The following is a 26,492-nucleotide window of genomic DNA, read 5'->3' as shown; positions in this document are numbered from 1 at the left end:
TGCAATGCTTCATAATGGAAATTGTCCTAATATGCTGATTCATTCTGTTTGTTAGCTTTTCTTTATTTGTTTATTCTGTGATTGAGAGTGTAATGTTACTTACATGTTATTGTGAAAGATGACTTTGAATCATTCTGACCTTACACTGTGATGTTACATGTTTGTAACTTTATCCTGTGAAATCTTTCAATTAAAAGATTTAAAAAAAAAAATACGGCCACCTCTGGATCACAGGCAGGTCAGACGGCATTCACAGTGCCTCCATCTGCCTCATTATATGTAATCTTCTGCCTGGGATTCCGTCTGACTTACGTATTTCATAGATTTACATGGAAACCCCAGCGTAAGCGCTCAACACAGAACACAGGATAAATATGAGCCGAGCCTTACTGTAATCTTTGGGAGGCAGAATGAAAAAATCAACAGCATGCGAGGAATTGGTTTATTTATTTTTTACACTGTTCCTTGTGCGGTATAAGTGATTAGGCGACTTTATTCTTCAGGTCGGTGCGATTACAGTGATACCAGGATACCAGATTTATATTAGGTTTTTATATTTGGTAACTGTCACAAACTAAAAGACGCTTTTTATTGCAAAAAAATAGTTTTTGTATGACCACATTTTAGAGAGCTATAATTTTTCCATATTTTTGCCCACAGTGTCAGTTGAGGTCTTGTTTTTTGCGGGACGAGTTGACTTTTCTATTGGTACTATTTTTGGTCACATGACATTTTTTCATCGCTTTCTATTTCGATTTTTAGGAGGCAGAATGAAAAACCCCCCAGCAATTTAGGCATTTCGTTTGGGGGTTTATCGTGTAGGGTAAAATTGATAAGGCGGTTTTATTCTTCAGGTCAGTGCAACTACAGCGATACCTCATTTATCTAGTTTTATTATGTTTTGGCGCTTTTATACAATAAAAACTATTTTATAGAAAAAATAATTATTTCTGCTTCGCTTTTTTCTGAGAGAGCAATAAAGGGTGGCACACAGTCATTAAATGTGGTTTTAGGGGTGCATTTTTGAAAGGTATCACTTTTGGGTATTTTCTGTCATATAGGCTCCACAAAGTCACTTCAAATGTGATGTGTTCCCTAAGAAAATGGTTTTGTAAATTTTGTTGGAAAAAATAAAAATTGCTGGTGAATTTTTAACTCTTCTAACTTTCTAACAAAAAAAGAAAAAATAATGTGCTGTTATAAAGTAGACATGTGGTACATGTCAATTATTAACCATTTAGTGCAGTATAACTCTCTGGTTTAAGGACATAACAATTAAAATTTTTAAAATTGCGATATTTTCAATTTTTTTTGCCAAATTTCGTTTTTTTCACAAATAAATACAAGTCATATCAAACAAATTTTACCACTTTTATGAAGTATAATATGTCACAAAAATAACCATTCTTAGAATCACTGGGATACTTTGAAGTGTTCCAGAGTTATTACCACGTAAAACGACACTGGTCAGATATAAAAAAAAAATTGTCCTGGTTATTAAAGTCAAAATTGGCTTGGCCACTAAGGGGTTAATGTTATGTATTTGTTCCTTGAGCATTTTCTGGAGATACTCAACTTGGTAAAAAGAAAATAATTATTTCCAATGTGAGTTCCTTCCAGCATCTTACGGAAATATCACCATGATGTTTCCTCAATAGGTGGTAAAGCTAATCTCAGTGACATCATGGTCCAAGGAAGAGAGCACCTTTCCCTCAAACACTGAGAACTGATAAGTGGCATGACAAACCCCCATCCACTCATCTATCTAGGATGGCTGGATGGGTGGGTCTGTCATGCCGCTGTTTTTTGCTGTTTTCTACTGCTTTTCAACTTTGCTTGTGTAAATATACCCTTATATTGTGCATATGAAATATGACCTTTGCTTAAGCATTACTCAAATGATTTCAACAGAAATGCCGAGTAGCTTATTTACTTTTCTCCTCTTTAAACAGCAATTATTGGATGGGATCCAGTGTTTCCAGTAAGACTCAAGGACAATTTATTTAGTGGTAAATACTCTATTTTAGTGTGTTTAGACCTGCAGAGAAAAGCAGGGCGCTGAGGACATAACAGCTCTTCTTTGAGTTTCTCAGGATGTCTGTACTAAGTCTCTTTATTCTGTTTCTGACTGCAGTTACCTGTCATGCAGCTCCAAAGTCAAGGAATGGGAATGGTAAGACATCATTTAATTTTTTCTGCGTTTTTGCATAAGTCCTTAGTCACACATTTCTGTTGATTATATATTTAGAAAAATAGAATACAAGGAAATATAAAGGTACTTTCACATGCACCATTTTTTGAGAAAATGCTTTGAGCCCAAATCACTTTTAAATTCACATCTGGCTTTGGCTCAGAAACTTGCATGAATAAATGTCTCGCTTCATTGGTTTCCCGAAAAAAAGTCTGTGTTTGATTGCGAAATGATTTTAAGTTTAATTTTTGTGAGCTGCAGAGGGCCATAGTTGAATACCAGCTACACCATGCCCGTTGGCATTCCGGTCAGCCTCCGCACATAAGAGTTTATGAGTGGGCATGGATGTCTGACTTCTGGGCCTTTCTCCAAGACATTGAGGACTCAACCAATATGGTGAGCGTCGATGATGACATAATTAGCGTCGCCATCCTGCTTCTACTGAAACGCTCGCTACTCACAATTAAAAAGGAGGCTTTGTAGCAGAGCAAGTTGAGATAGAGCAAGAAACTTTCCTGGATGATGCTACACAGCCCAGCCTCATCTCGTTTTCGCAACACAGATTGGGTGATAATGAGGAGGAGGAACATGGAAGGCTGTGTGTGATAATGGTGCACACCTGGTGGCGGCCCTATGCTGTGGAAACCTCACAAACGTGACTTGCACAGCTCACAACCTCATCCTGGTGGTACAGCAATTTCTCAGCCACTATCCCAGCTTGGATGCATTGCTGCAGAAAGCACGGTTGCTGTGTTCTCACGCCCAACGATTGTCATTAGGCCTACTGGTTAACCATTTGATTATCCATGTGTCGACATGGTGGAATTCTGCTGTGCACAAGTTGCAGCAACCGTGGCAGCAGCAACAAGCCCTGGTGTAGTGTGTCCTTTCGCGTAGCCTGTGCCATTACAGTCTGGACATGGTGCAAATCAGACTTGCGAAGCGGGCACAGGTGATGGACCTCTGCACAGTTTTGAAATGGCTATTCAGATAGTTAGCGCTAATGATGCTGTTATCTGCAACACTATTCTGGTCATCTAAATGCTGGAGCACACTTTGAATAGTCTGCATGAGGAGGTGATCGTTCCAGAGGAAGCGTTAGTAGCAGAGGAGGATGCGGAAGGGATAAAAATATCTCAAATTTCGGGACTGTTGTAGCACAGATGTGTACCCTGGGAGGGTGGATTACAGTGATCAGGGAGGGGCTCATGGTACCAAACAAACTGTTAGTGAAGATGCAGGAGCCGAAGAACAAATTGATGAGGATGAGGTGATGGATGTGCAACAGTCAGGAACTGTTGTCCCTGATTAGCAGGAGGATATGGAGGAATCAACCTTGAGTGTTACCCCGATACCAACACAGCATGGACTTGGACCTCATGGGAGCGCCCGAAACATGCTGCACTATCATTAGCACAATGCCAGTATTCTTAGAATAAGAAATAGTGCTGCCTACTGGATGGCCATTCTGTTAGATCCCGGGTATGAAAGTAAATTTAGCCTGCTGCTTCCACCCTGAAAAAGGATGGGTGCATGCTGGAGTATCGAAACACACTTGTACACAATCTTAGAAATGATTTTAACCAAGACATCCCAGTTGTAGATATCCAACCCCGGGAACGTGATGGCGTCATTGCCAAAACATTAACTGCAGTAGCGTAAGTGGTATAAGTAATTTCTGTGAGTCGTTTCACATATTTTTGGTGTTGCATGAGGTATCAGAGCTCCCAGATAAGAAGGCTTACACCGCTCCCTTAGCCAACACATCTTAAGTGAAACTTCAATTCAAAGCTCTAAATGCTGGCCCAGACCCTGATACCTCATTCATGGTACATGGCTGACTTCTGCTGTGCCATTATTACATTTATACTGTAGGTGAATTGATGCCACGTTTCCTGTTGCCTCCCCCTAATTTTGGGAAATATTTGTACTCCAAGTTGGGTGTCCTTCATCTGTGGAGCCTGTTGCAGTATGGCTCTCAGACCGGCAGGTCTGCACTTACTTTTAGTCAACTAACAGTGTTACTATCCTTACATTTTTCTAACATTAGTGCTCTACCAAGCTGATATTTGTTCCACCTTAGTCTAGCTGGGAAAAACAAATTGAGCTGTTGCATGAGATATCAGGGCACCCAGCACATCCAGCCTACACTGGTGTACCATGCCACTGTTAGATCCATGGTACAAGAGTCTGTGACAATTATTTTTTGAAATGTGGAGACTTCAAGTTGGATGTCCATCTGGTGGGTTGCCTGTGTAAGTAGGGCTCCCAGACAGGAAGGCCTGCACTCACTTTCAGTCAACTACCTTTGTTTAGTATTGAGCAGTCCGATACCGCAAGTATCGGGTATCGGCCGATATTCACTGTATCGGAATTCCGATACTGAGTTCCGATACTTTTAGCATATCGAATACCGGAATCGGAAGTTCCCATAATGCTATGAGCCAGTTTGATTTGATTCAGTCAATGACAATCCTCAGAAGTGTGGGCACATCCTGTTAGGCATGTAGGCATGTTAACTAATGGCATGGCTGTGATTGGCTGCTGAAATGATGTCATGATGCACTATAAAAGCCGCCGCCGCCGCCTGGTTCACTCTGCTGTGAATTCAGTTAGGGACAGGCTGCTGTTCAAGACTGTGAGGGACAGTTAGAGATAGCGATTTTCACAATCATAGTGTGCTTTACCCAGGCTGCATAATCCACCACTGTAGCTTTCTTTTGCCTTGCAGCAGTGTTCACAGCTGTCTGCAAGGTCTGTGTGAGTGCAGCTCACGCTGAAGAGTGTGTCCTGCAGCCACGTCTGGTTGTAGGCTGCTCAGCGTGTGTCACTGCCTCATACATATTTTTCTTTTTTTGCTGCTCATTTTTCATTCTCCTATTAGTGTACACTGTGCATCCATCCGTATTTATATACTTTGGATGCAAACACTATAGGAGTAGACAGCGGAGCCTCTCTGCAGCCTTTCAGTGCTAGTGCCCAGTTTGCTGCACTGTTCACAGCTGTCTGAGAGGTCTCTGTGTGTGAGTGCAGCTCACGCTGAGTAGTGTGTCCTTCAGCTACGTCTGGTTGTAGGCCGCACAGCGTGCGTCACTGCCTCACACATATTTTTCTTTTATTGCAGCTCTTTTTTTATTCTCCTATTAGTGTGCATCCGTATCCATATACGGTGGTTGCAAACACTATAGGAGTAGACAGCGGACCCTCTCTGCAGCCTTTCAGTGCTAGTGCCCACTTATCTGCACTGTTCACGGCTGTCTGAGAGGTCTCTGTCTGTGTGTGAGTGCAGCTCACACTGAGTAGTGTGTCCTGCAGCTACGTCTGGTTGTAGGCCGCTCAGCGTGCGTCACTGCCTTACATATATTTTTCTTTTATTGCAGCTCATTTTTTATTCTCCTATTAGTGTGCATCCATCCGTATCCATCTAAATTGGTTGGTTGCAAACACTATATAGGAGTAGATAGAGGAGCCTTTTTTCTGGCTTGTGCCCTTTAGCTGCAGCCAGATTAGTATTACCCTATTTTTTGGAGCCTCATCTTTTGCATTGTAGGTTACCTTCCTGCATTGTAATAGCTCCAAAAAGTTTGTGATACTATCGCTTTCAAATCTTTGGTCACATCCTTTTAGTTTTTTTTTCAAAAAACAAAACAAAGTTCACCAAACACTCCATTTGACAGTTGTGTAGGCCACATTAGCTCCTATTAAAGTGTAGTCCACACACACACTTCATAAAATTAGTGTTTCTTATACCTGTTACCAGCTGTTCAGGAATAAGCACACTAAGCCCCCCTTTGTACTTTTATGCCTATCTTTATCAGTCTGCCAAGATGAAGAAGGCAGGGAGTAAGGCACATGGGCGTGGGCGTGGAGTTTCAGCAGGGAGAGGACGTGGGGATTCTGCAGGGAGAGGACGTGGGGATTCTGTGCCTGCTGCAGGCACCAGTGAGTCAGCATCCCCCGTTTTAGCAGGCAACAGTCCTTTATGCACAGCTTTGTAGGACCTCGCCGCACCCCACTGCTGCGGGAGGAGCTAATTGAAGCCGTTGTCGGATGGATGGCAGCTAACGCATCGACTTCAATGTCTTCCACGTCCTCTCAGGGCCAGAGCACTGAAGAGCAACCATCTGTCTCTTCACCACCTGCTAAAGTGCCCAGGCAGTCAGAGAGCCCTGGACAGGAGCCATCACAGTCTCTACTTCTGTTCTCTGAATCTGTTGGCTTGGTAAGAGGGGGCCAGCCAAGCAGCATTCAAGAATGTGAAGAAGAGGGAGTATGCAGTGATGCGCAACTTCTTTGTCCCTCTGAATCTGAAGAGGCGGGTGGGCCAGTGCCTATGGTCAGCACACCTCAGATGATGACGAGACTCAGTTGCCACTTTCTGGTGCGTACGGTGCTGGCGAGACAACCCAGGAGAAGCAGGTGTTTGAAGAGGGGAGTGTAGATGATGAGGTCCTTGACCCATCATGGCGTGAGGAACAGGAAGGTGGTGGGAGCAGCTCTGAGGAAGAGATTACCCAAACGGCCAAAACAGGAGGGAGAGGGAGGGGGCAGACTTGGTTGCTTGTAGCCTCCACTTCGGCACCCGTTTGGAGCATTCCTCATTCAAAAGCCAAAACGGGCGTTCCCAAGACTTGCAGTGCGTGGTCCTTTTTTGACATAGTTGCAGATGACATTTGCTTTGTCAAATGCAAGCTGTGTCATCAGAAAGTCAAAAGAGGGAAAAATGTCAGCAACCTCAATACCACAAATATGTGGAAACATGTGCGGACCAAGCACGAGGTGCAGTTACACAGACACACTGAAGACGTAGGCCAACGTACAGCACCACCTACCACCTCATCAGCTTGTGTTGGGGCCTCTTCCTCCAGCTCATACACAGCTGGTTCGGCTTCCTCACAGGATCGCCAAGGAAGAACCTCTGGCACTGTTGTCCGGAGACCCAGTGACATTCCACCCACAGCTCCACGTTCCCAGTCATCCTCACACTCCCAGGCCAATCTACAGCCATCGGTAGCACAGGCGTGGGATAAAAGGCGGCCATACTCGGCAAACCATCCCCGAGCACAGGCTCTGAATGTTGGCATTGCCAAACTACTGGCCCTTGAAATGCTCTCATTCAGGCTGGTGGAGACTGACACCTTCCGGAACATCATGGCATTGGCAGTCCTACAATACACCGTGCCGAGACGCTTTTATTTCAGCAGGCAAGCCGTCCCTGCCCTGCAAAAACATGTGGAGGGGAAAATAAAACATGCACTACTAAATGCCGTCAGTAGCAAGGTCCACCTGACCACCGATGCGTGGACCAGTAACCATGGACAGGGACGATACCTTTCCCTCACTGCCCATTGGGTCAATGTTGTGGAGCCGAGTACAGATCTGGAGAGTGGCGCTGTATGTGTTCTGCCAACTCCACGGATTGCAGGAATCCAGTCTCTACACATTGACTCCTCCTCCTACTCAAGTTCCTCAGAAACAGCGCTGCAGGAGCCTGTTACGACCGATATGAGCACAGCCGTGGCCAAACGTCAACAGACCGTACTCAAATTAATTTCTTTGGGGAATCGAGCCACACAACGCAGGAGCTCTGGAATGCCATCAAGCAGGAGAGTGACATGTGTTTTGTGCCAGCGAATCTCCAGCAGGGCTTGGTAGTGTGTGACAATCGCCGAAATCTAGTGGCAGCTCTTGGCCTAGGCAACCTCACTCACATCCCATGTCTGGCACATGTGCTGAACTTGGTCATGCAGAGCTTTCTGAGGGACTATCAGGATCTTGATGCACTGCTGACAAGGTCCGCATAGAGTGCGCTCACTTGCGGCGTTCCAGCAAGGCAAGATCTCGCCTTGCTGCTCTGCAGCGCCGATTACGCCTTCCAGAACATTGCATCATATGTGACCTACCCACCAGGTGGACTTCAACGTTGCATAAGTTGGAGCGGTTGTGTGAGCAGCAGGCAGCAGTCATGGAGTACCAGCTGCATCAGGCGCAAACAAGTCGCGCTGTGCGCCGGTCACACTTCAGCACCACTGAGTGGGCCTCTATGAAGGACATCTGCCTAGTTTTGTGTGCCTTCGATGATTCCACGCGGATGGCGAGTACAGATGATGCACTAGTCAGCATGACTGTCCCCCTTATCTGCCTGCTTCAAAAAACACTGCAAGCACTAAGGGAGGAGGTTTTGGAAGAGGTGGAGGATGAGGAGTCACAAATGCCATCTGCTTCTGGACAGTCTGCGCTACGTGGTTCCTCACAAAGGCCTAGGCAGGGGACACTTTGTGAGGAGGATGAGGAGGAGTCAATGGAGGAGGAAGACATCTCTCCAGAGGAGGGAGGTACACAATGCTCTAGTCAGTATGTACAGCGAGGGTGGGTTGATGCAGAGCAGGCAGAGATGACGACTCAAGCAGGGGACAGCGTTTCCTTGGCATGTGGGAGTCTGCAGCACATGGTTGATTTCATGCTGCAGTGCCTGAGAAACGACCGCCGCATCGCCCACATTCTCAACACGACTGATTATTGGGTGTACACCCTCCTAGATCCTCGCTACCGGGACAACTTACAAAGCCTCATACCACTGTTGAATCGGGAACGTAAACTGTGGGAGTACCAAGACACACTGGTGCAGTCCATCATGTTCTCCATTCCACCCGACAGCAGTGCTGCTAGTGCTTTACAAAGCAGCTCTGTGCGTCGAGGCAGTGGAGGAAGCTCGGCACAAAGAGGGAGCAGAGGCAGCGCCTCAGCACAAGGCAAGACCACTATGGCCCAAATGTGGCAAAGTTTTGTGTGTCCGCCACAAATGTCTACATCATCACAGACGGCTCCAGTCAGCAGGAGGCAACGTTTCCGTCAGATGGTGACAGACTACATGTCTTGCCCTGTCAGTGTACTCCCAGATGGCTCTTCCCCCTTCAAGATTTGGGTCTCTAAGCTGGATACATGGCCAGAGCTTAGCCAGTATGCATTGGAGGTGCTGGCTTGCCCTGCTGCCAGTGTATTATCGGAACGCATCTTTAGTGCCGCAGGTGGTGTACTAACAGACCGTCGCAGGCGACTATCCTCCGATAACGTTGACCGGCTTACTTTTCTGAAAATGAACAAGGCCTGGATCTCGCCAGAATTTGCCAGTCCTCTTCCAGAATAATTAATTGGTTGGCAACAGTATCCAGGTCTCCTGTTGTGTTCATGTTTCTACCACCTGAACTGTAATCCCTGGGCTTCAACACAGCCAGTTGTTGCTCAGAAGTGCCGTCTGCACAGAGAAAAACACTTGCTCCTGTGTTAGTGGGGTTCAGTAACGCCAGCTGCTCCCCTGCTGTGTGGATGGCAAAGTCTCCTGTTCCCTCCACATTCAAACTACTACTGATTTTTAACCGTGCTTCACTTAGGCCTCTGGCTCCACTGTCTCTAGTTTTTCCCCTGGCCTCCAACCCCGCCAGTTTCTGCTCAGATGTGGTGTCTGCACAATCCACACTTGTTCCTGTGTTACTGGGGCTCAGTCACGTCAGTTGATCCCCTGATGTGTGTCCGGCAATGTCTCCTGCTCTGTCCACATTCCAATTACTAGTAGTGGGAATGTGGACAGAGCAGGAGACATTGCCAGACCCACATCAGGGGATCAACTGACGTGACTGAGCCCCAGTAACACAGGAACAAGTGTGGATTGTGCAGATGCCACTTCAGAGCAGTAACTGGCGGGGTTGGAAATACTAGAGACAGTGGAGCCAGAGGCCATAGTGGAGCACGGTTACAATCAGTAGTAGTCTACAACCTATATAAAACTTGCTGCAAGTTGGCCTCCGCTGCCTCCACATTCAAAAACCATCAGGCCTCTGCCTTCTCCATGCTTGATGCTGGGCTCCAACAATGGCAGTTGGTGTTCAGAAGTGCCGTCTTCACAGAGAAAAACACACTAGCTCCTGTGTTAGTGGGGTTTAGTAACGTCAGCTGTTCCCATGCTGTGTGGACGGCACTGTCTCCTGCTGCCTCCACATGCAAAAAACATCAGGCCTCTGCCTGCTCCATGCTTGATCCAAGGCTCCAACAATGCCAGTTGGTGTTCAGAAGTGCCGTCTTCACAGAGTAAAACACACTAGCTCCTGTGTTAGTGGGGTTCAGTAACATCAGCTGTTCCCCTGCTGTGTGGACGGCAATGTCTCCTGCTGCCTCCACATGCAAAAAACATCAGGCCTCTGCCTGCTCCATGCTTGATCCTGGGCTCCAACAACGCCAGTTGGTGTTCAGAAGTGCCGTCTTCACAGAGAAAAACACACTAGCTCCTGTGTTAGTGGGGTTCAGTAACGTCAGCTGTTCCCCTGCTGTGTGGACGGCAATGTCTCCTGCTGCCTCCACATGCAAAAAACATCAGGCCTCTGTCTGCTCCATGCTTGATCCTGGGCTCCAACAACGCCAGTTGGTGTTCAGAAGTGCCGTCTTCACAGAGAAAAACACACTAGCTCCTGTGTTAGTGGGGTTCAGTAACGTCAGCTGTTCCCCTGCTGTGTGGACGACAAAGTCTCCTTCTGCCTCAAAAATCTCACTACATCTTATTTTCTACTCGCTCCAAGTAGGCCTCAGCCTGCTCCATGCTTGATCCTGGGCCTCAACACAGCCAGTTGTTGCTCGGAAGTGCCGTCTGCACAGAGAAAAACACATGCTCCAGTGTTAGTGGGGTTCAGTAACGCCAGCTGCTCCCCTGCTGTGTGGACGACAAAGTCTCCTGCTGCCTCCAAAATCTCACTACATCTTATTTTCTACTCGCTCCAAGTAGGCCTCAGCCTGCTCCATGATTGATCCTGGGCTTCAGCACAGCCAGTTGTTGTTTGGAAGTGCCGTCCGCACTGAGAGAAACACTAGCTCCTGTGTCAGTGGGGTTCAGTAACCCCAGCTGCTCCCCTGCTGTGTGGATGGCAAAGTCTCCTGCTGCCTACACAGTAACACTACTACTGATTTTTAACCGTGCTTCACTTAGGCCTCTGGCTCCACTGTCTATAGTATTTCCCCTGGCCTCCAACCCCGCCAGTTGCTGCTCTGAAGTGGCGTCTGCACAATCTACACTTGTTCCTGTGTTACTGGGGCTCAGTCAAGTCAGTTGATCCCCTGATGTGTGTCCGGCAATGTCTCCTGCTCTGTCCACATTCCCATTACTAGTAGTGGGAATGTGGACAGAGCAGGAGACTTTGCCGGACACACATCAGGGGATCAACTGACGTGACTGAGCCCCTGTAACCCAGGAACAAGTGTGGATTGTGCAGACGCCACTTCAGAGCAGCAACTGGCGGGGTTGGAGGCCAGGGAAAAACCAGAGACAGTAGAGCCAGAGGCCTAAGTGGAGCACGGTTACAATCAGTAGTAGTGTACAACCGATGTAAAACTTGCTTCAAGTAGGCCTCAGCCTGCTCCATGATTGATCATGGGCTTCAACACAGCCAGTTGTTGCTCGGAAGTGCCATCTGCATAGAGAAAAACACATGCTCCAGTGTTTGTGGGGTTCAGTAACGCCAGCTGCTCCCCTGCTGTGTGGACGACAAAGTCTCCTGCTGCCTCCAAAATCACACTACATCTTATTTACTACTCGCTCCAAGTAGGCCTCAGCCTGCTGCATGATTGACTCTGGGCTCCAACATCGCCAGTTGCTGCTCAGAAGTGTCTTTGGCACGGGTACTTCCTCCTGCCCAGCCTGGTTCCAGCACGCCTGCTGTTTGCGGGTAGTGTCAACGTCTCTTTGCCAACAATACGTTGTCCTGTCGTGTTGCGGTCGGGTTAGCCGAGTCTATGGTGCCTGCAGTTTCGGTGCTTCCTATGTGGGCTGCGGGTTCTGGTAATAAAGGCTGGTTCCGTAGTGCCAATAGGAAAAGCACCCCCTGTTGGACTGTGGGTTTCGGTAACTGCGTCCTGCTCTCGGCCTTGCAACCTTGTTTATTATGGGTACCTTGTGCTACCCATCCAGGTTCCAGCACCGTCAGCTGGTTCTCGGCAGTGCCTTTGGCCTAGGTGCCTCCTTCTCAGTATCCGAGTTCCAGCAACGTCTGCTGGTCCTTGGTAGTGCTTTGTAGTAGAGGTACTTCCTGCTTAGTAACCATCTTCCAGCACCGTCAGCTGGTCCACGGTTGTGCCATTGGCTCTTGTTCCTTCTGCTGCCCCTCTGGGTTCCAGCACCATCAGCTGGTCCTCGCTAGCTCCATTTGCTCTTGTTCCTTCTGCTACCCATCCGGGTTCAAGCACGTCAGCTGGTTCTCGGCAGTGCCTTTGGCCTAGGTGCCTCCTTCTCGGTATCCGAGTTCCAGCAACGTCTGCTGGTCCTTGGTAGTGCTTTGTAGCACAGGTACTTCCTGCTTAGTAACCGTTTTCCAGCACCGTTAGCTGGTCCACGGTTGTGCCATTGGCTCTTGTTCCTTCTGCTGCCCCTCCGGGTTCCAGCACCATCAGCTGGTCCTCGCTAGTTCCATTTTCTCTTGTTCCTTCTGCTACCCATCCGGGTTCCAGTACCGTCAGCTGGTTCTCGGCAGTTCCTCAGCCTTCTTGTACCTTCAGCTACTTTTCCAAGTTCAAGCTTGTGGAAATGGTTTTTGGTTCTCACTCTGGATCTCCCTGACGATGACCCTGAAGACGACGACCCTGAAGACCACACCGAAGAAGACCAAAAAGATGACCCGGAAGAAGATGACCAAGAGGACAAAGAACATGAAGACAACCACCAAGATGCAGAGCAACAAGAGACAGAAGACCAAGAAGCAGAAAAACCAAAAGCAGAAGAACATTAAGCATAAGACTAAAAATCAGAGCAAATGATATTATCTAAATTATAAGCAGAAGAAGACTAAGCAGTGCATGGGGGTGAGTCCGTTCCTCCTCGTGGTGCCCCTGGAAAATGGCTGCTGCTGCAGGGAAAACTGAACGCGGACAAATCCTGTTGTAAATCTTTTGTGACAGGCAGAACGCAAGGTGTAATCTTCAAACTTTTATAGATAACAACTACAGGAATGCCTGTCACAAATAAGAATATGATGAAGAAGAAGAATAGGAAGAAGATGAAGAAGTAGAATATGAAGAATAATCGTTGAATAAGAAGAATATGAATAATGTACAAAAAAAGAATAATAGGAAGACGGTGAAGAAGAAGATGATGAATAAGGTGAAGAAGTTGGTGAAAAAGATGCTGCTGCTGCTACTGAGGTTGATGAAGGAGAAAGTGTGGGAGAAGTAAAAAAGAAGGTGAAGAGCATGGAAGTAGTGAAACATACATATCTGACAAAATATAAAAGAGGTTAACATTGTCTATCTTTGTAACTCCCAACGTCTTTAAAAAAAAAATTGAATTCCTGCTATTCCATTTGATTGGGCTAAACCTCTATGGCTTTAATGTGTCCTACACCTCCCACAATACATTCTATATTATTATTAATTGTTTTTCTTCATGTAGAATTAACCTACAAGGAAAGAAAGGGTTTTTTTTAATTCCGATATTTCTGTTCCATTGACTTGAATGGGACTTCCGGGATCGGAATCGGCGATAACCGATTCTTTTTTTATATCGGCCGATCCAATCCGATCCAATATTTTTCAATATCGGGTGGTATCGCTCAACACTTCCTTTGTTACATTTGTTACATTTTTCTACCAATAGTACTGCATGAAACTGATGTTTGCGCCATCTGAGTGCAGCTGTAATAAAAAAAAAAATGGAGGTTGGAGATGTTTCAAGGTATCCGGTCTCCCAAATAAGAAGGATTACACAGCTTCCTTAACCACCAGGTCCTCATTAAAACTTCAATTCCAAGCTGTAAATGTTGAGCCAGACCCTGATACCTCATTCTTTGGCTGACTGCCGCTTTGCCATTTGTAAATTTCAACTGTGGGTCAATTGATGGGTCTGTTCAAGGTGTCTACCCCTAATTTTAGCTGTTTGGGAAGCTTTTCGTCAGCCCTTAAGTTATTGTGTATATGTTTGTGTGACACCCCAGAGTCCGGTTGTCACAGTGACATTACCTCCCTCTAATGGGTAAAGTCATGCTTGGAAGCAGAAAGGGACCCCCATGCCAGGTAATAGATTTAATCACAATTTCCTGCTGCAGGTCAGAAAAGGGAGATGCCTTATAAATTCTAGCCAGCAGAGGGGGTTGGTGAGTCAGCTAGAAATCAGCTGAGGGGGTTGTCATGGAAATGAAGCAGCTGTGAGCTGTGAGGAAAAATGACAGCTAAACGTGAGGTAAAAAGATCTTGCTGGAAGATCCAGTCAGTTGAAGACAGGGAGCTGATCTGAGAGGAGTTCAAGACAGGCAGCTGATCAGTGAAGAGGGAAAAGACAAGAGCAGAAACTAAGAGACTCCAGGGAAGCTGAAATACTGCATATAGCAGACCCCTGAGTAAAGCGCTAATAAAGAGAAAAGGGACATTAGAGTCCTAGGCTGACAGGAACTGTACGCCCTGATAGCCGAATCTGAAAGTACACATTAATCACCTGAGGGCACGTCAGCGGATAAGGAGCCCAGGGCCGATGGTGAAGAGAACGATACCCGTGGAATAGGCTCATGCTGACAGCCGTACAGGTTAGTGAAACCATCACGAATAGAGGGTCGCAGCACAGTTATATACAGCGGAGACCCACACACAAAGCGCAGAAAGGAAGGTCCTAAATCCCCACCTGGCTAGGTGGATCCCCTGAATGCCTCCAGGCGAGCCGGACTCATTCCATCACCTGTATGTGGTACTCTGGACTGCAACCTATTACCAGAAAAAGGTAAAGAAACTGCACCTCTCTGTGTCTTTCTCTCATTTATCTGCACCCCAACGTTTACAGCCATTTTTACTATTTATTTAACATCTTTGCCCTGGGACTACAGCCCTACCTGTGGAGGGCTACAACATCATAGCTGCGCCTAACATCCATTCCAGAGAAGCAACACCGCAGCGCTGGTCACCTCTGACTAGAATACCACAGGTGGCGTCACGTATTTCACCATCTAATAACTTTATTTTCATTTTTACCACATAAATACCACACAACTTTCCCCTATTTTATTACTGGACGCCTCTGGGACATGGACCGGTTCGCCGCTGCCTTGACACCGTCCCCCATGGAAGTCAATGGGCCCGGTACCGAGTACCCCCAGGCCCCTAGCGGGGAGCTCCATTTGGTTTTGCCTCCTATTGAATCTAATGGGGTTTTGGTATGTTCAGCGAACATACAAAAGAGTCCGGCAAATCGAAGCGAATCAAACCTTGACACTGATCTCTCTTTCAAACCACATATCCAAGCCCTTTCCACTTCCTGCCGACTTCAACTCAAAAACATTTCACGGATCCGTACATTCCTCAACCAAGAATCTGCAAAAACCCTAGTCCATGCCCTCATCATCTCCCGCCTTGACTACTGCAACCTCCTGCTCTGTGGCCTCCCCTCTAACACTCTCGCACCCCTCCAATCTATTCTAAACTCTGCTGCCCGACTAATCCACCTGTCCCCCCGCTATTCCTCGGCCTCTCCCCTCTGTCAATCCCTGCACTGGCTCCCCATTACCCAAAGACTCCAGTTCAAAACCCTAACCATGACATACAAAGCCATCCACATCCTGAGTCCTCCATACATCTGTGACCTCGTCTCCCGTTATTTACCTGCACGAAACCTCTGATCCTCACAAGATCTCCTTCTGTACTCCCCTCTTAGCTCTTCTTCCCACAATCGCATACAAGACATCTCCAGCGCATCCCCCCTACTCTGGAACTTTCTACCACAACATATCAGACTCTCGCCTACCATGGAAACCTTTAAAAAGAACCTGAAGACCTACCTCTTCCGACAAGCCTACAACCTGCAGTAACCACCAATCCACCAAACCGCTGCACGACCAGCTCTACCCTTGCCTACTGTATCCTCACCCAAGCCGAGGACGACCATCTTTAAGTAGGGAGGCATGTAAGGGGCTGACATTGCTATGGACAGCAGAGACACGCTACCCCTTTAAGAGACAGCACCCCTTGGCTGATGTGTTGGTACATTCGATTCTACCCTTCAAAAGACTGCTTTGGTTTGCTCTTCCAGCTATGGAGTGGGGAGGAGCTGTTTTCCCAGTGAGTGTTTGGAGCCAGGAGTCTGAAGGAGACTGATGTGAGGAGAAAAACGTGCAGCTTAGAACTGACTGAACCTGTGGGATTGTGTATACCCTTCTGGGGATAACGAAGGTGGTTTTCCTGTGTTACTGCGAGGAGCCACGAAGATCTACAAGGAATGAATTCAGAAGAGGGAATTCACCATTTCTAGGAACAGGTTCAGAATCGTCACACAAGGACAAGTCCACGTTGCACAGACATCGCATCATCTTGCAAAGAACTGCAGGGGGACCCCAGGAAGGAACTGAAACACCAACTTTACCGTGAGTGTAAACTCTGTGTGCGCACATGTTTAGGGCTTAGGATAGGCTGCAATAGACAGAGCATGGTAGCCGTGCGGTTGAAGTAGCAGCGGCCAGTCAGGCTATAGTTAGAGCAGCAGCATACTGTACTTTATTGTATTGTTTTGCCTTTTGAAAAAATACACTGATCTGTAATAGTTGGTGCACCGTGCCATTTGCACGGCCCAGCTAGAGAATATTACTTTTGTAAATTGTTTTATGTCATTGCATACCCATATTTACACTTTCCTAACTCTGCATTCCTTGCCTGTAAATAAATTAACCCCTTGTTGTTTGCACCTCATCTTGTGTACCATAGTCTCCCTGCATTGTGGTGGTCCCCCGGCCATTTCTTCAAGTTCACAACAGCCCACAACCACTTAGTGAACACTCACAATGAGGCAGACGAGGAGCTCACCGCTCTAAAACTGAAGCTGGCGGATCTGGACAACCGCTCCAGATGCAACAATCTGCACTTCAGGAGAATACCAGAAAGTATTTCTGCGGACGCATTAAAGGAGTTGCTAATGGATTTTTTTACTGCATTAATTCCTGAAACAGAGCAATGAGATCTCAAAATATACAGAGCGCACAGAATACCCAAACCCAAAAGTACCCTCACCTCTGCATGTAGAAATGTAATTGTCAGACTTTATTTTTTCCACTTCAAAGAAGCCATCAGTAAAGCAGCAGCGAGCGGACCAGAGCCATCAAGAGTATCCTGGTGTTCACAGATCTCTCCACTGTCGCACTGAACAAGAGGCGGGAGTTCTCCACAGCCACCAAGATCGTACGAGACAACGGGGTCGCGTACTAATTGGGCTACCCGGTGAAGCTGATCGTCACCAAGAATGGAGCCACACAAGTCCTAACATTTCCCTGAGAGGCCATGACTCTGCTGCAGAAGTGTTCGGTGGCCACTGTGGAAGAAGAGACCAGCTCCCCACTGAAGAAGAAGCTGCCCATTCTGAGGAAGGAGTGGACATGATCAAGAAAGCAGAATACAAGACTATCTTTTCACAATGATCTGCGGAGGCACGAGAAGAGCATTTTCATTTCCCTCAATTCCCCCCATTACATACTGGATAGTGGAGCATATCCAGGAGGTTCACTTAGAACCGAACTCTATTTTTGAAACTGTTGCAGTTTTTCACAACTTTAAGATTTGATTTTTGTTATTCCCCCATTTTTCCTAATTGTCTAGTGGTGACATATAGATTATATCTGCAATTTGTATGTAGTTCTTCACATTTCCAGCATTAATGTAAAAGGGTTGAATAGCTCATTCAAAGGATCCCTTTTATGGAAAGAGGCCCAGTCTTTAACCCCTTCCCGACCTGTGACACAGCGTATGCATCATGAAAGTTGTTGCCAATCCGACCTGTGATGCATATGCTGTGTCATGGGGGATCGCGTTCCTGTGGGTCGGGTGAGTCGGTGGGTCACTGAAAGCCACCCAACCCGCAGGCACAGGATCCTTTGTGCTTCACCCCAGGGGGATTGCTTAGCCCCCCCCCGTGGCTACGATCGCTCTGATTGGCTCTAAAAAATGGAACAGCCAATCAGAGCGATTGTAATATTTCACCAATGAAATTTGGTGAAATATTACAATCCAGCCATGATCGATGCTGCAATAGCATCTGCCATGGCTGGAGACCGAGATCCGACCCCCCCCACCAACTGACGGGGCCGATCGGCCCCCGACACCGACTGACGGCGGTTAACATCTGCTCCCCTCCCCCTTTCCCCCGCTCCCCCCAGCTTCCGATCCCCCCCTCACCCCCCGGTACCTCCTATGCCCCTCTGGCCATCCCGCCGTCCCGGATCATGGGCGCTGTCATCTTGGGAAAAGGTGGGCGCATGTGCAGTGCGCCCATCGTGCTGCAGATTCATTCATTCATTTTGATCACTGTGATAAGCTCTCACAGTGATCAAAATTTTAAAAAAAAGTAAATAAACCCCCTCTTTATCACCCCCATAGGTAGGAACAAATAATAAAATAAAGAAAATATTTTTATTTTTTCATTAGGGCTAGAAATGGGGTTAGGGTTGGAAATAGAGTTAGGGTTGGAATTAGGGTTAGGGTTGGAATTAGGGTTGGGGTTAGGGTTGGAATTAGGGTTAGGGTTGGGATTAGGGGTAAGATTAGGGTTAGGGGTGGGTTGGGGTTGGGATTAGGGTTAGGCTTGTGGATAGGGTTAGAGTTGGGATTAGGGTTAGGGGTGTGTTGGGGTTTAGGTTGTGGTTAAGTTTATGATTAGGGTTGGGATTAGGTTAGGGGTGTGTTGTGGTTAGGGTTGGAGTTACAATTGAGGGGTTTCCACTGTTTAGGCACATCACGGGATCTCCAAACACGACATGGTGCCACCATTTATGGTGGCACCATTCATTGTGCCTCCACTCTACTCTCAAGATCACATCTCACCACCTGTGCACTCGACCCGATCCCATCCCACTTCATCCCAAACCTCACCACAGTCTTCATCCCAACCCTAACCCATCTCTTCAACCTATCACTAACAACTGGTGTTTTCCCCTCAAGCTTTAAACATGCCTCCATCACACCTATCCTCAAAAAGCCCTCTCTTGACCCATCCTCTGTATCTAGCTATCGCCCTATATCACTTCTCCCATACGCCTCCAAGCTACTGGAACAACACGTCTACCTTGAACTGTCCTCCCATCTCTCTTCTTGCTCCCTCTTCGACCGCTTACAATCTGGCTTCCGGTCACACCACTCCACTGAAACTGCCCTTACTAAGGTCACCAATGACCTCTTAACTGCCAAGAGCAAGCGACACTACTCTGTCCTCCTCCTCCTGGACCTGTCGGCTGCCTTTGACACAGTGGACCATTCCCTATTATTACAGACCCTCTCATCCCTCGGCATCACAGACTTGGCCCTCTCCTGGATCTCATCATACCTAACAGACCGGACATTCAGCGTCTCCCACTCACACACCACCTCCTCACCTCGCCCCCTATCTGTCGGAGTCCCACAAGGTTCAGTCCTAGGGCCCCTGCTGTTCTCTATTTACACCTTTGGCCTGGGACAGCTCATAGAATCTCATGGCTTTCAGTATCATCTTTATGCTGATGACACACAGATCTACATCTCTGGACCAGATATCACCTCCCTACTAACCAGAATCCCTCAATGTCTGTCCACTATTTCATCCTTCTTCTCCACTAGATATCTGAAACTCAACATGGACAAAACAGAATTCATCATCTTTCCCCCATCTCACGTGACCCCCCCTACGAACCTATCAATTACAGTAAATGACTGCCCACTCTCCCCAGTCCCACAAGCTCGCTGCCTCGGAGTAATCCTTGATGCTAATCTCTCCTTCAAACCACATATCCAAACCCTTTCCACTTCCTGCCGACTTCAACTCAAAAATATTTCACGCATCCGTTCATTCCTCACCCAAGAATCTGCAAAAACCCTAGTCCATGCCCTCATCATCTCTCGCCTTGACTACTGCAACCTCATGCTCTGCGGCCTCCCCTCAAACACTCTCGCACCCCTCCAATCTATTCTAAACTCTGCTGCCCGACTAATCCACCTGTCCCCCCGCTATTCCCCAGCTTCTCCCCTCTGTCAATCCCTTCACTGGCTCCCAATTGCCCAGAGACTCCATTACAAAACCCTAACCATGACATACAAAGCCATCCACAACTTGTCTCCTCCATACATCTGTGACCTCGTCTCCCGGTACTTTCCTGCACGCAACCTCCGATCCTCACAAGATCTCCTTCTCTACTCCCCTCTTATCTCCTCTTCCCACAATCGCATACAAGATTTCTCTCGCGCATCACCCCTACTCTGGAACTCTCTACCACAACATATCAGACTCTCACCTACCATCGAAACCTTCAAAAAGAGCCTGAAGACCCACCTCTTCCGACAAGCCTATAACCTGCAGTAACCACCGATCGACCAAACCGCTGCACGACCAGCTCTACCCTCGCCTACTGTATTATCACCCATCCCTTGAAGATTGTGAGCCCTCGCGGGCAGGGTCCTCTCTCCTCCTGTACCAGTTATGACTTGTATTGTTTAAGATTATTGTACTTGTTTTTATGTATACCCCCCTCACATGTAAAGCGCCATGGAATAAATGGCGCTATAACAATAAATAATAATAATAAATAATAATAATTTATTCCAGCCAATTTTGCATTTAAAAAGTCAAACAGTGCTCCCTCTATTCCGAGCCCCGACTTGTGCCCAAACAGTGGTTTACCTCCACATATGGGGTATCAGCGTACTCAGGAACAATTGCACAACAAGTATGGGGGTCTAATTTCTCCTGTTACCCTTGGAAAAATAAAAAATTGGGGGTTAAAAAAATTATTTTTGTGGAAAAAAAATGATTTTTTATTTTCATGGCTCTGCATTACAAACTTCTGTGAAGCACTTGGGGGTTCAAAGTGCTCACCACATATCTAGATAAGTTCCTTGGGCAGTCTAGTTTCCAAAATGTGGTCACTTGTAGGGGGTTTCCACTGTTTAGAAACATCAGGGGCTCTGCAAACATAACATGACGCCTGCAGACCATTCCATCAAGTCGGCATTTCAAAACGTCACTACTTCCCTTTCGAGCCCCAACATGTGTCCAAACAGTGGTCCCTCTCCACATATGGGGTACCAGCGTACTCAGGACAAACTGGACAACAACTTTTGGGGTCCAATTTCTCCTGTTACCCTTGAGAAAATAAAAAAATTGCTGGCTAAAAAATCATTTTTTGAGGAAAAAAAAAGATTTTTTATTTTCATGGCTCTGCATTTATAAACTTCTGTGAAGCACTTGGGGGTTCAAAGTGCTCACTACACATCTATGTAAGCTCCTTGGGGGATCTAGTTTCCAAAATGCTTGATCCTGGGCTCCAACAATGCCAGTTGGTGTTCAGAAGTGCCGTCTTCACAGAGAAAAACACACTAGCTCCTGTGTTAGTGGGGTTCAGTAACGTCAGCTGTTCCCCTGATGTGTGGACGGCAATGTCTCCTGCTGCCTCCACATGCAAAAAACATCAGGCCTCTGTCTGCTCCATGCTTGATCCTGGGCTCCAACAACGCCAGTTGGTGTTCAGAAGTGCCGTCTTCACAGAGAAAAACACACTAGCTCCTGTGCATCAGGCCAGACATGCATTACAAAAGCCGCAGGTGGACGGAGCCTGCGGATGTTTACTGTGGGAATTACAAAGGTGGGGGGAGGGCGGACACTGCTGATACATTAGGGACATGCATCTCACATGGAACCTATTATATATACATATAACTGCACAACATATTCTGGGTGCTGAGTGGTTCTGTAACATGGCTCCCCCTTTTCAGCGATGCAATCGGCATACACAGTCTGATCCTCAACGGATCGGTTTGGGGATGGCCGAAGTTTATGGGGTTGGTACAAGTTCCGTTTCTCGACTTAGTCCGTCGGCGTTACCGTTTTCTTTGCCGGGTCTGTGGTGGATGGTGAAGTCCAGAGGTTGTAGGGCTAAACTCCACCGCAGCAATCTGGCGTTGTCTCCGGAGACCCGATTAAGCCAGACTAGGGGATTATGGTCCGTTAGGAGGGTAAACTATCGTACATACAAATATGGTTGCAACTTTTTGAGTGCCCATACTACCGCCAGGCACTCCTTCTCGATGGCCGCATAGCTTACTTCACGGGGCAGTAGTTTCCGACTCAGGTAAGCTACCGGGTGTTCTTGGCCGTCCGGCCCGACTTGGCTCAGTACTGCCCCAATCCAAACATAGAAGCGTCTGTGTGAACCAGGAAACATTTAGTTGGATCGGGTGCAGCCACTACAGGGGTATTGGTGAGGGCGTCCTTTAGTTGGCGGAAGGCTTCCTCACACTCTGAGGTCCAGGTTACCTGGCGGCGTTGGTTCTTATGGGTCAAATCAGTGAGGGGCTTGGCTACGCTGCTGGAATTGGGAACGAATTTCCTGTAATACCCCGCTGTCCCTAGAAACGCCATGACCTGGGTTTTAGTGCGTGGGATGGGCCATTTGGCTATGGCCTCAATCTTGGCTGGTTCTGGTCGCTGTTTCCCACTTCCCACCCAATGCCCTAAATACTGAACCTCTGCTTTGCCCACGTGACACTTGTTTGGGTTCAGGGTGATTCCGGCCTGGTGGATCCTGTCCAATACTGTCTCTAGGTGATTTAGATGCTCTTCCCATGTCACACTGTAGATGGCGATGTCATCCAGGTAGACACAAGCATAGTCCTGGAGACCATCCAGAAGCCGGTCAGCCAGCCTCTGGAAGGTCGCCGGGGCATTCTTCATCCCGAATGGCATAACTCGAAACTGGAATAAGCCGAACGGGGTGACAAATGCCGACTTGGGAATAGTGTCAGGACTAAGGGGAATCTGCCAGTAGCCTTTGCATAGATCGATGGTGGTCAAATACTTTGCCCCGCCAGCAGGTCTAACAACTCATCCACACGTGGCATGGGATATGCATCCGTCACTGTTTTCTCATTGAGCTTACGATAGTCTACACAAAACCGTGTAGTCCCATCCTTCTTGGGCACTAACACTACGGGGGATGCCCAGGGACTATCTGACTCTTCAATGACCCCTAAACGCAACATCTCTTGTATCTCTTGTCGCATCCCCTCGTACAGACTCAGGGACGCGGAAGGGGTTTTGTCGCAGGGGGGTCTGATCCTGGGTCTCAACCTTGTGTTGTGCCAGGCGAGTGTAGCCCGGTCTCTCTGAAAACATCCTCTGTCGCAGCCTCAACAACGCCTCCGCCTGCTGTCTCTCCCGGGGGCCTAGGTCTTCACCCAAGTGTACCTGGTCCCATGTTTTAGACTGAGTCCTTTCCCCTAAGACATCCGGCAAGGGAAGTCCGGCTAAATCCTCTGCCTCAGGTGCACAGATGGCCACTACCTCTTCAGGGTGCTCCCGGTAGGGCTTCAGCATATTCACGTGGAACATGCGGATAACCCTGGGGTCGTCACAATTGGCGACATTATAGGTTGTGTCGGCTATTTTCCCCACAACCTGGTAAGGCCCCTGCCATGCAGCTTGGAACTTGTTCTGCTTAGTGGGCTCTAACACCAGGACCTTCTGTCCTATTTCCAAGGTGCGCTCTCTGGCCCTCCGATCATACCATATGCGCTGGCGCCGCTGGGTCGCCTGCAGGTTCTCACGTACAACCTGGGTCAGCTCCTGTAGGCTGTCCCGGAATTCCAGCACATAGGGTACAATAGGTACCCCTTCTATTAGGCCCTCCCCTTCCCAGTGTTCCAGCACTAAGTCTAGGTGTCCCCTTACCCATCTCCCGTATACCAGCTCGAACGGGGAGAACCCCGTGGATTCTTGGGGCACCTCCCGATAGGCAAACAGGAGGTGTGGCAAGAATTTCTCCCAGTCCCTGTAGGTCCTGGTAAAAGTCCCAATGAGCTGTTCTAATGTCCCGTTAAAGCGTTCACACAACCCATTGGTTTGCAGGTGGTATGGGGCGCTTCTAATGGACTTTACACCGCACAGCTTCCACAGTTGGTTGGTCACCTCTGCTGTAAACTGGGTACCCTGGTCCGAGATAATCTCCCGGGGAAATCCAACCCGTGAGAAAACCTGGAGCAGGGCGGCCGCCACCGTCTCTGCCAGTATGTTAGGTAACGCAACCGCCTCTGGATACTGTGTGGCATAATCTACCACTGTCAATATATACTTTTTCCCGGACGGACTGGGTTTGGCTAACGGCCCTATCAGATCGACCGCTGCTCGGCTAAATGGTTCTTCCACAATGGGGAGGGGGCGTAATTTGGCCTTGCATCGATCCCCCCTCTTGCCAATGCGCTGACAACTGTCACAGGTCTGGCAGTACTGACGAACATCATAGGTTACCCCCGGCCAAAAGAAGTTTTGTGTCAGACGATGCCTGGTGTGACTGACGCCGAAGTGCCCGGCCAAGGGTATATCATGAGAGATTCGCAGTAACTCCTGCCTATACTTCTTGGGAACTACCAGCTGTCATTTTACAGTGGGGCTCGTCCCTGTGTGGTGCTGCTCTGTGATCCGGTAGAGGAGTCCCTGCTTCCATACAAACTGTTCCCCTTCCAGCACCCCTCTCCCCTCCTGTGCCTTCCCACGATATCCCTCTAATGAAGGATCCTCAAGTAACTCCCTCTTAAATTCATCTGGGGTGGCCCAAGAAATGTGTCTGGCTATGGGAATACGTGCAGGGCTGGAATGTCTTACCTGGGCCTCCTCTAAGTGTGATTCCGCCTCTGCAGCTCGAGCTTGTCTCCGGGTGGTCACAGGATATGTCTCAGCCAGAGGGGCCACCGAGAATGCAGACAACATGGGCCCGAAGTCATTTCCCAGCAAGACGTCTGCAGGCAAATCCTCCATTAAGCCGACCTCAACAAGGCCATCCCCGACTCCCCAGTTCAGGTGAATCCTGGCAGTGGGCAGTCGATGTATGGCTCCCCCTGCTACACGGACGGCCACTGTCCGGTCCGTCTTCTCTTGGTCCCGGACGAGATGAGGCTTCACAAGGGTCAAAGTTGCCCCGGAATCTCTTAGTCCCTGCATACGTTTCCCATTAACCCACACGACCTGTCGATGCTGTTGTCGATTATCTGCCCAGGCTGCCTGCACGGGGTCTACTTCATGCAGCACTTCCTCCATCTCTTCCACCCCTTGGTTAATCATAGCCCCCAATGCCGGGTCAGCTTCGCCTTGGTAGCAGTGTACAGCAGCACGGCTGAAGGTAGCTGTTCCTGTAAGAAAAAGGAGTCCTGATTGGGAGAGGTGGAAGAGCCGGGAAGAAGGTCTGAGACGATCTATTATCAAGCTGAGGTCGAAGTTTATTCAGAGATACACGGCAAAACAGAACAGATAGTCAGAGAAGTTGAAATATGCGGGCAAAAACAGGAATTCAGACGGGCAGAGATTCGCTAGGTAGTCTGGCGATGATAAGTCTCTGTGCCCTGGCCATGGTGAGGCACAGCGGCATGATGGCGATGGAATGGCCCCGAGCAACAGTAACAGGGGCTTTTTATACATTATGCAAGCAAGCTGTATACATATTATAGCAAAGGGCGTATATGGTTACATCATATCTTTTTGGACAAAGGAAAAAGTGGCACAACATTACATCAGTAATTAACTTTTTACCAGACCACATTAAGAAACACATAAATCCAATATTATCTCTAACTACTGTCATTAATCTTATTACTGCTCTTAGACTAAACCCATAAATTCATATATTTGACAATTGCAGAAGTCTGTTTTCTACTAACACTATCATGAATACACATATTTCCCATATATTCGTTGGTTTTATTTTCTCATTGCCCTGAGGCTGATCCAATTTACCTGTATGCACATCTACTAAATTCGTTAATGGGCATGATCTCATTTTACATCCTCCATCTGCTTTTACAGAGTACATCGTATTATCTCTATTGTAAAAGTTGAATATATTCTTTCCTAACTTTCATAAGATGACTGCCTCGTTGCTCATGGCAGCTCAGTATATTATGGCTGACCATTCTCTTACAAATCCCCCTCTTGTACTCTGTGCAGAGTAAAACATACAGTGCTGTAATATTCATGGGTGAATTATTGAAAATAAGAATATTGAGGTAATTCAGCGCTTTATGCACGTGTGTGTGTGGACAAGAGTCCCTAAAAATAGCACAAACACATAATAAAAAAAAACCTCAAATAGTCCCGAAAAAAATAAGTTGCACAATAGTTAAGTCTTTTGGTCTTTTTCTTCTCATTCTTTGGCTTCTGGATTTTCCTGATCTTCTCACCCTCTCACACTATCAGAGTCCCACTGTATAGTGTGAAGCATCTTCTCCCGATCATCCAATAAATCCATGGTCCTAGGAGTCGAATATGAAAATCTTCGGCTGACCTGGAGAAAAT

The 26,492-nt window shown here is 47.6% G+C and overlaps 1 protein-coding gene across 2 annotated transcripts in view; it reads left to right on the top strand.

Moving 5' to 3' along the window:
• The first annotated feature begins 2,026 nt into the window (after window positions 1–2,026).
• LOC141096342 (coagulation factor XIII B chain-like) overlaps window positions 2,027–26,492 on the top strand; it is a 300,511-nt gene continuing 276,045 nt past the window's right edge. For both annotated transcript variants that reach the window (XM_073582881.1, XM_073582880.1), the window contains exon 1: window positions 2,027–2,173. In XM_073582881.1, the coding sequence (XP_073438982.1) occupies window positions 2,095–2,173 (79 nt within the window). In that variant the 5' untranslated portion in view covers window positions 2,027–2,094. The remainder of the gene's footprint in view (window positions 2,174–26,492) is intronic.

Source organism: Dendrobates tinctorius, unplaced genomic scaffold (genome assembly GCF_039654945.1).
Source record: "Dendrobates tinctorius isolate UK_male_01 unplaced genomic scaffold, ASM3965494v1 ptg000074l, whole genome shotgun sequence".
In the NCBI taxonomy this organism is placed as follows: Eukaryota; Metazoa; Chordata; class Amphibia; order Anura; family Dendrobatidae; genus Dendrobates; species Dendrobates tinctorius.
The sequence above is the reverse complement of the archived record's forward strand: the minus strand, read 5'-3'. Positions and strand labels throughout refer to the sequence as shown.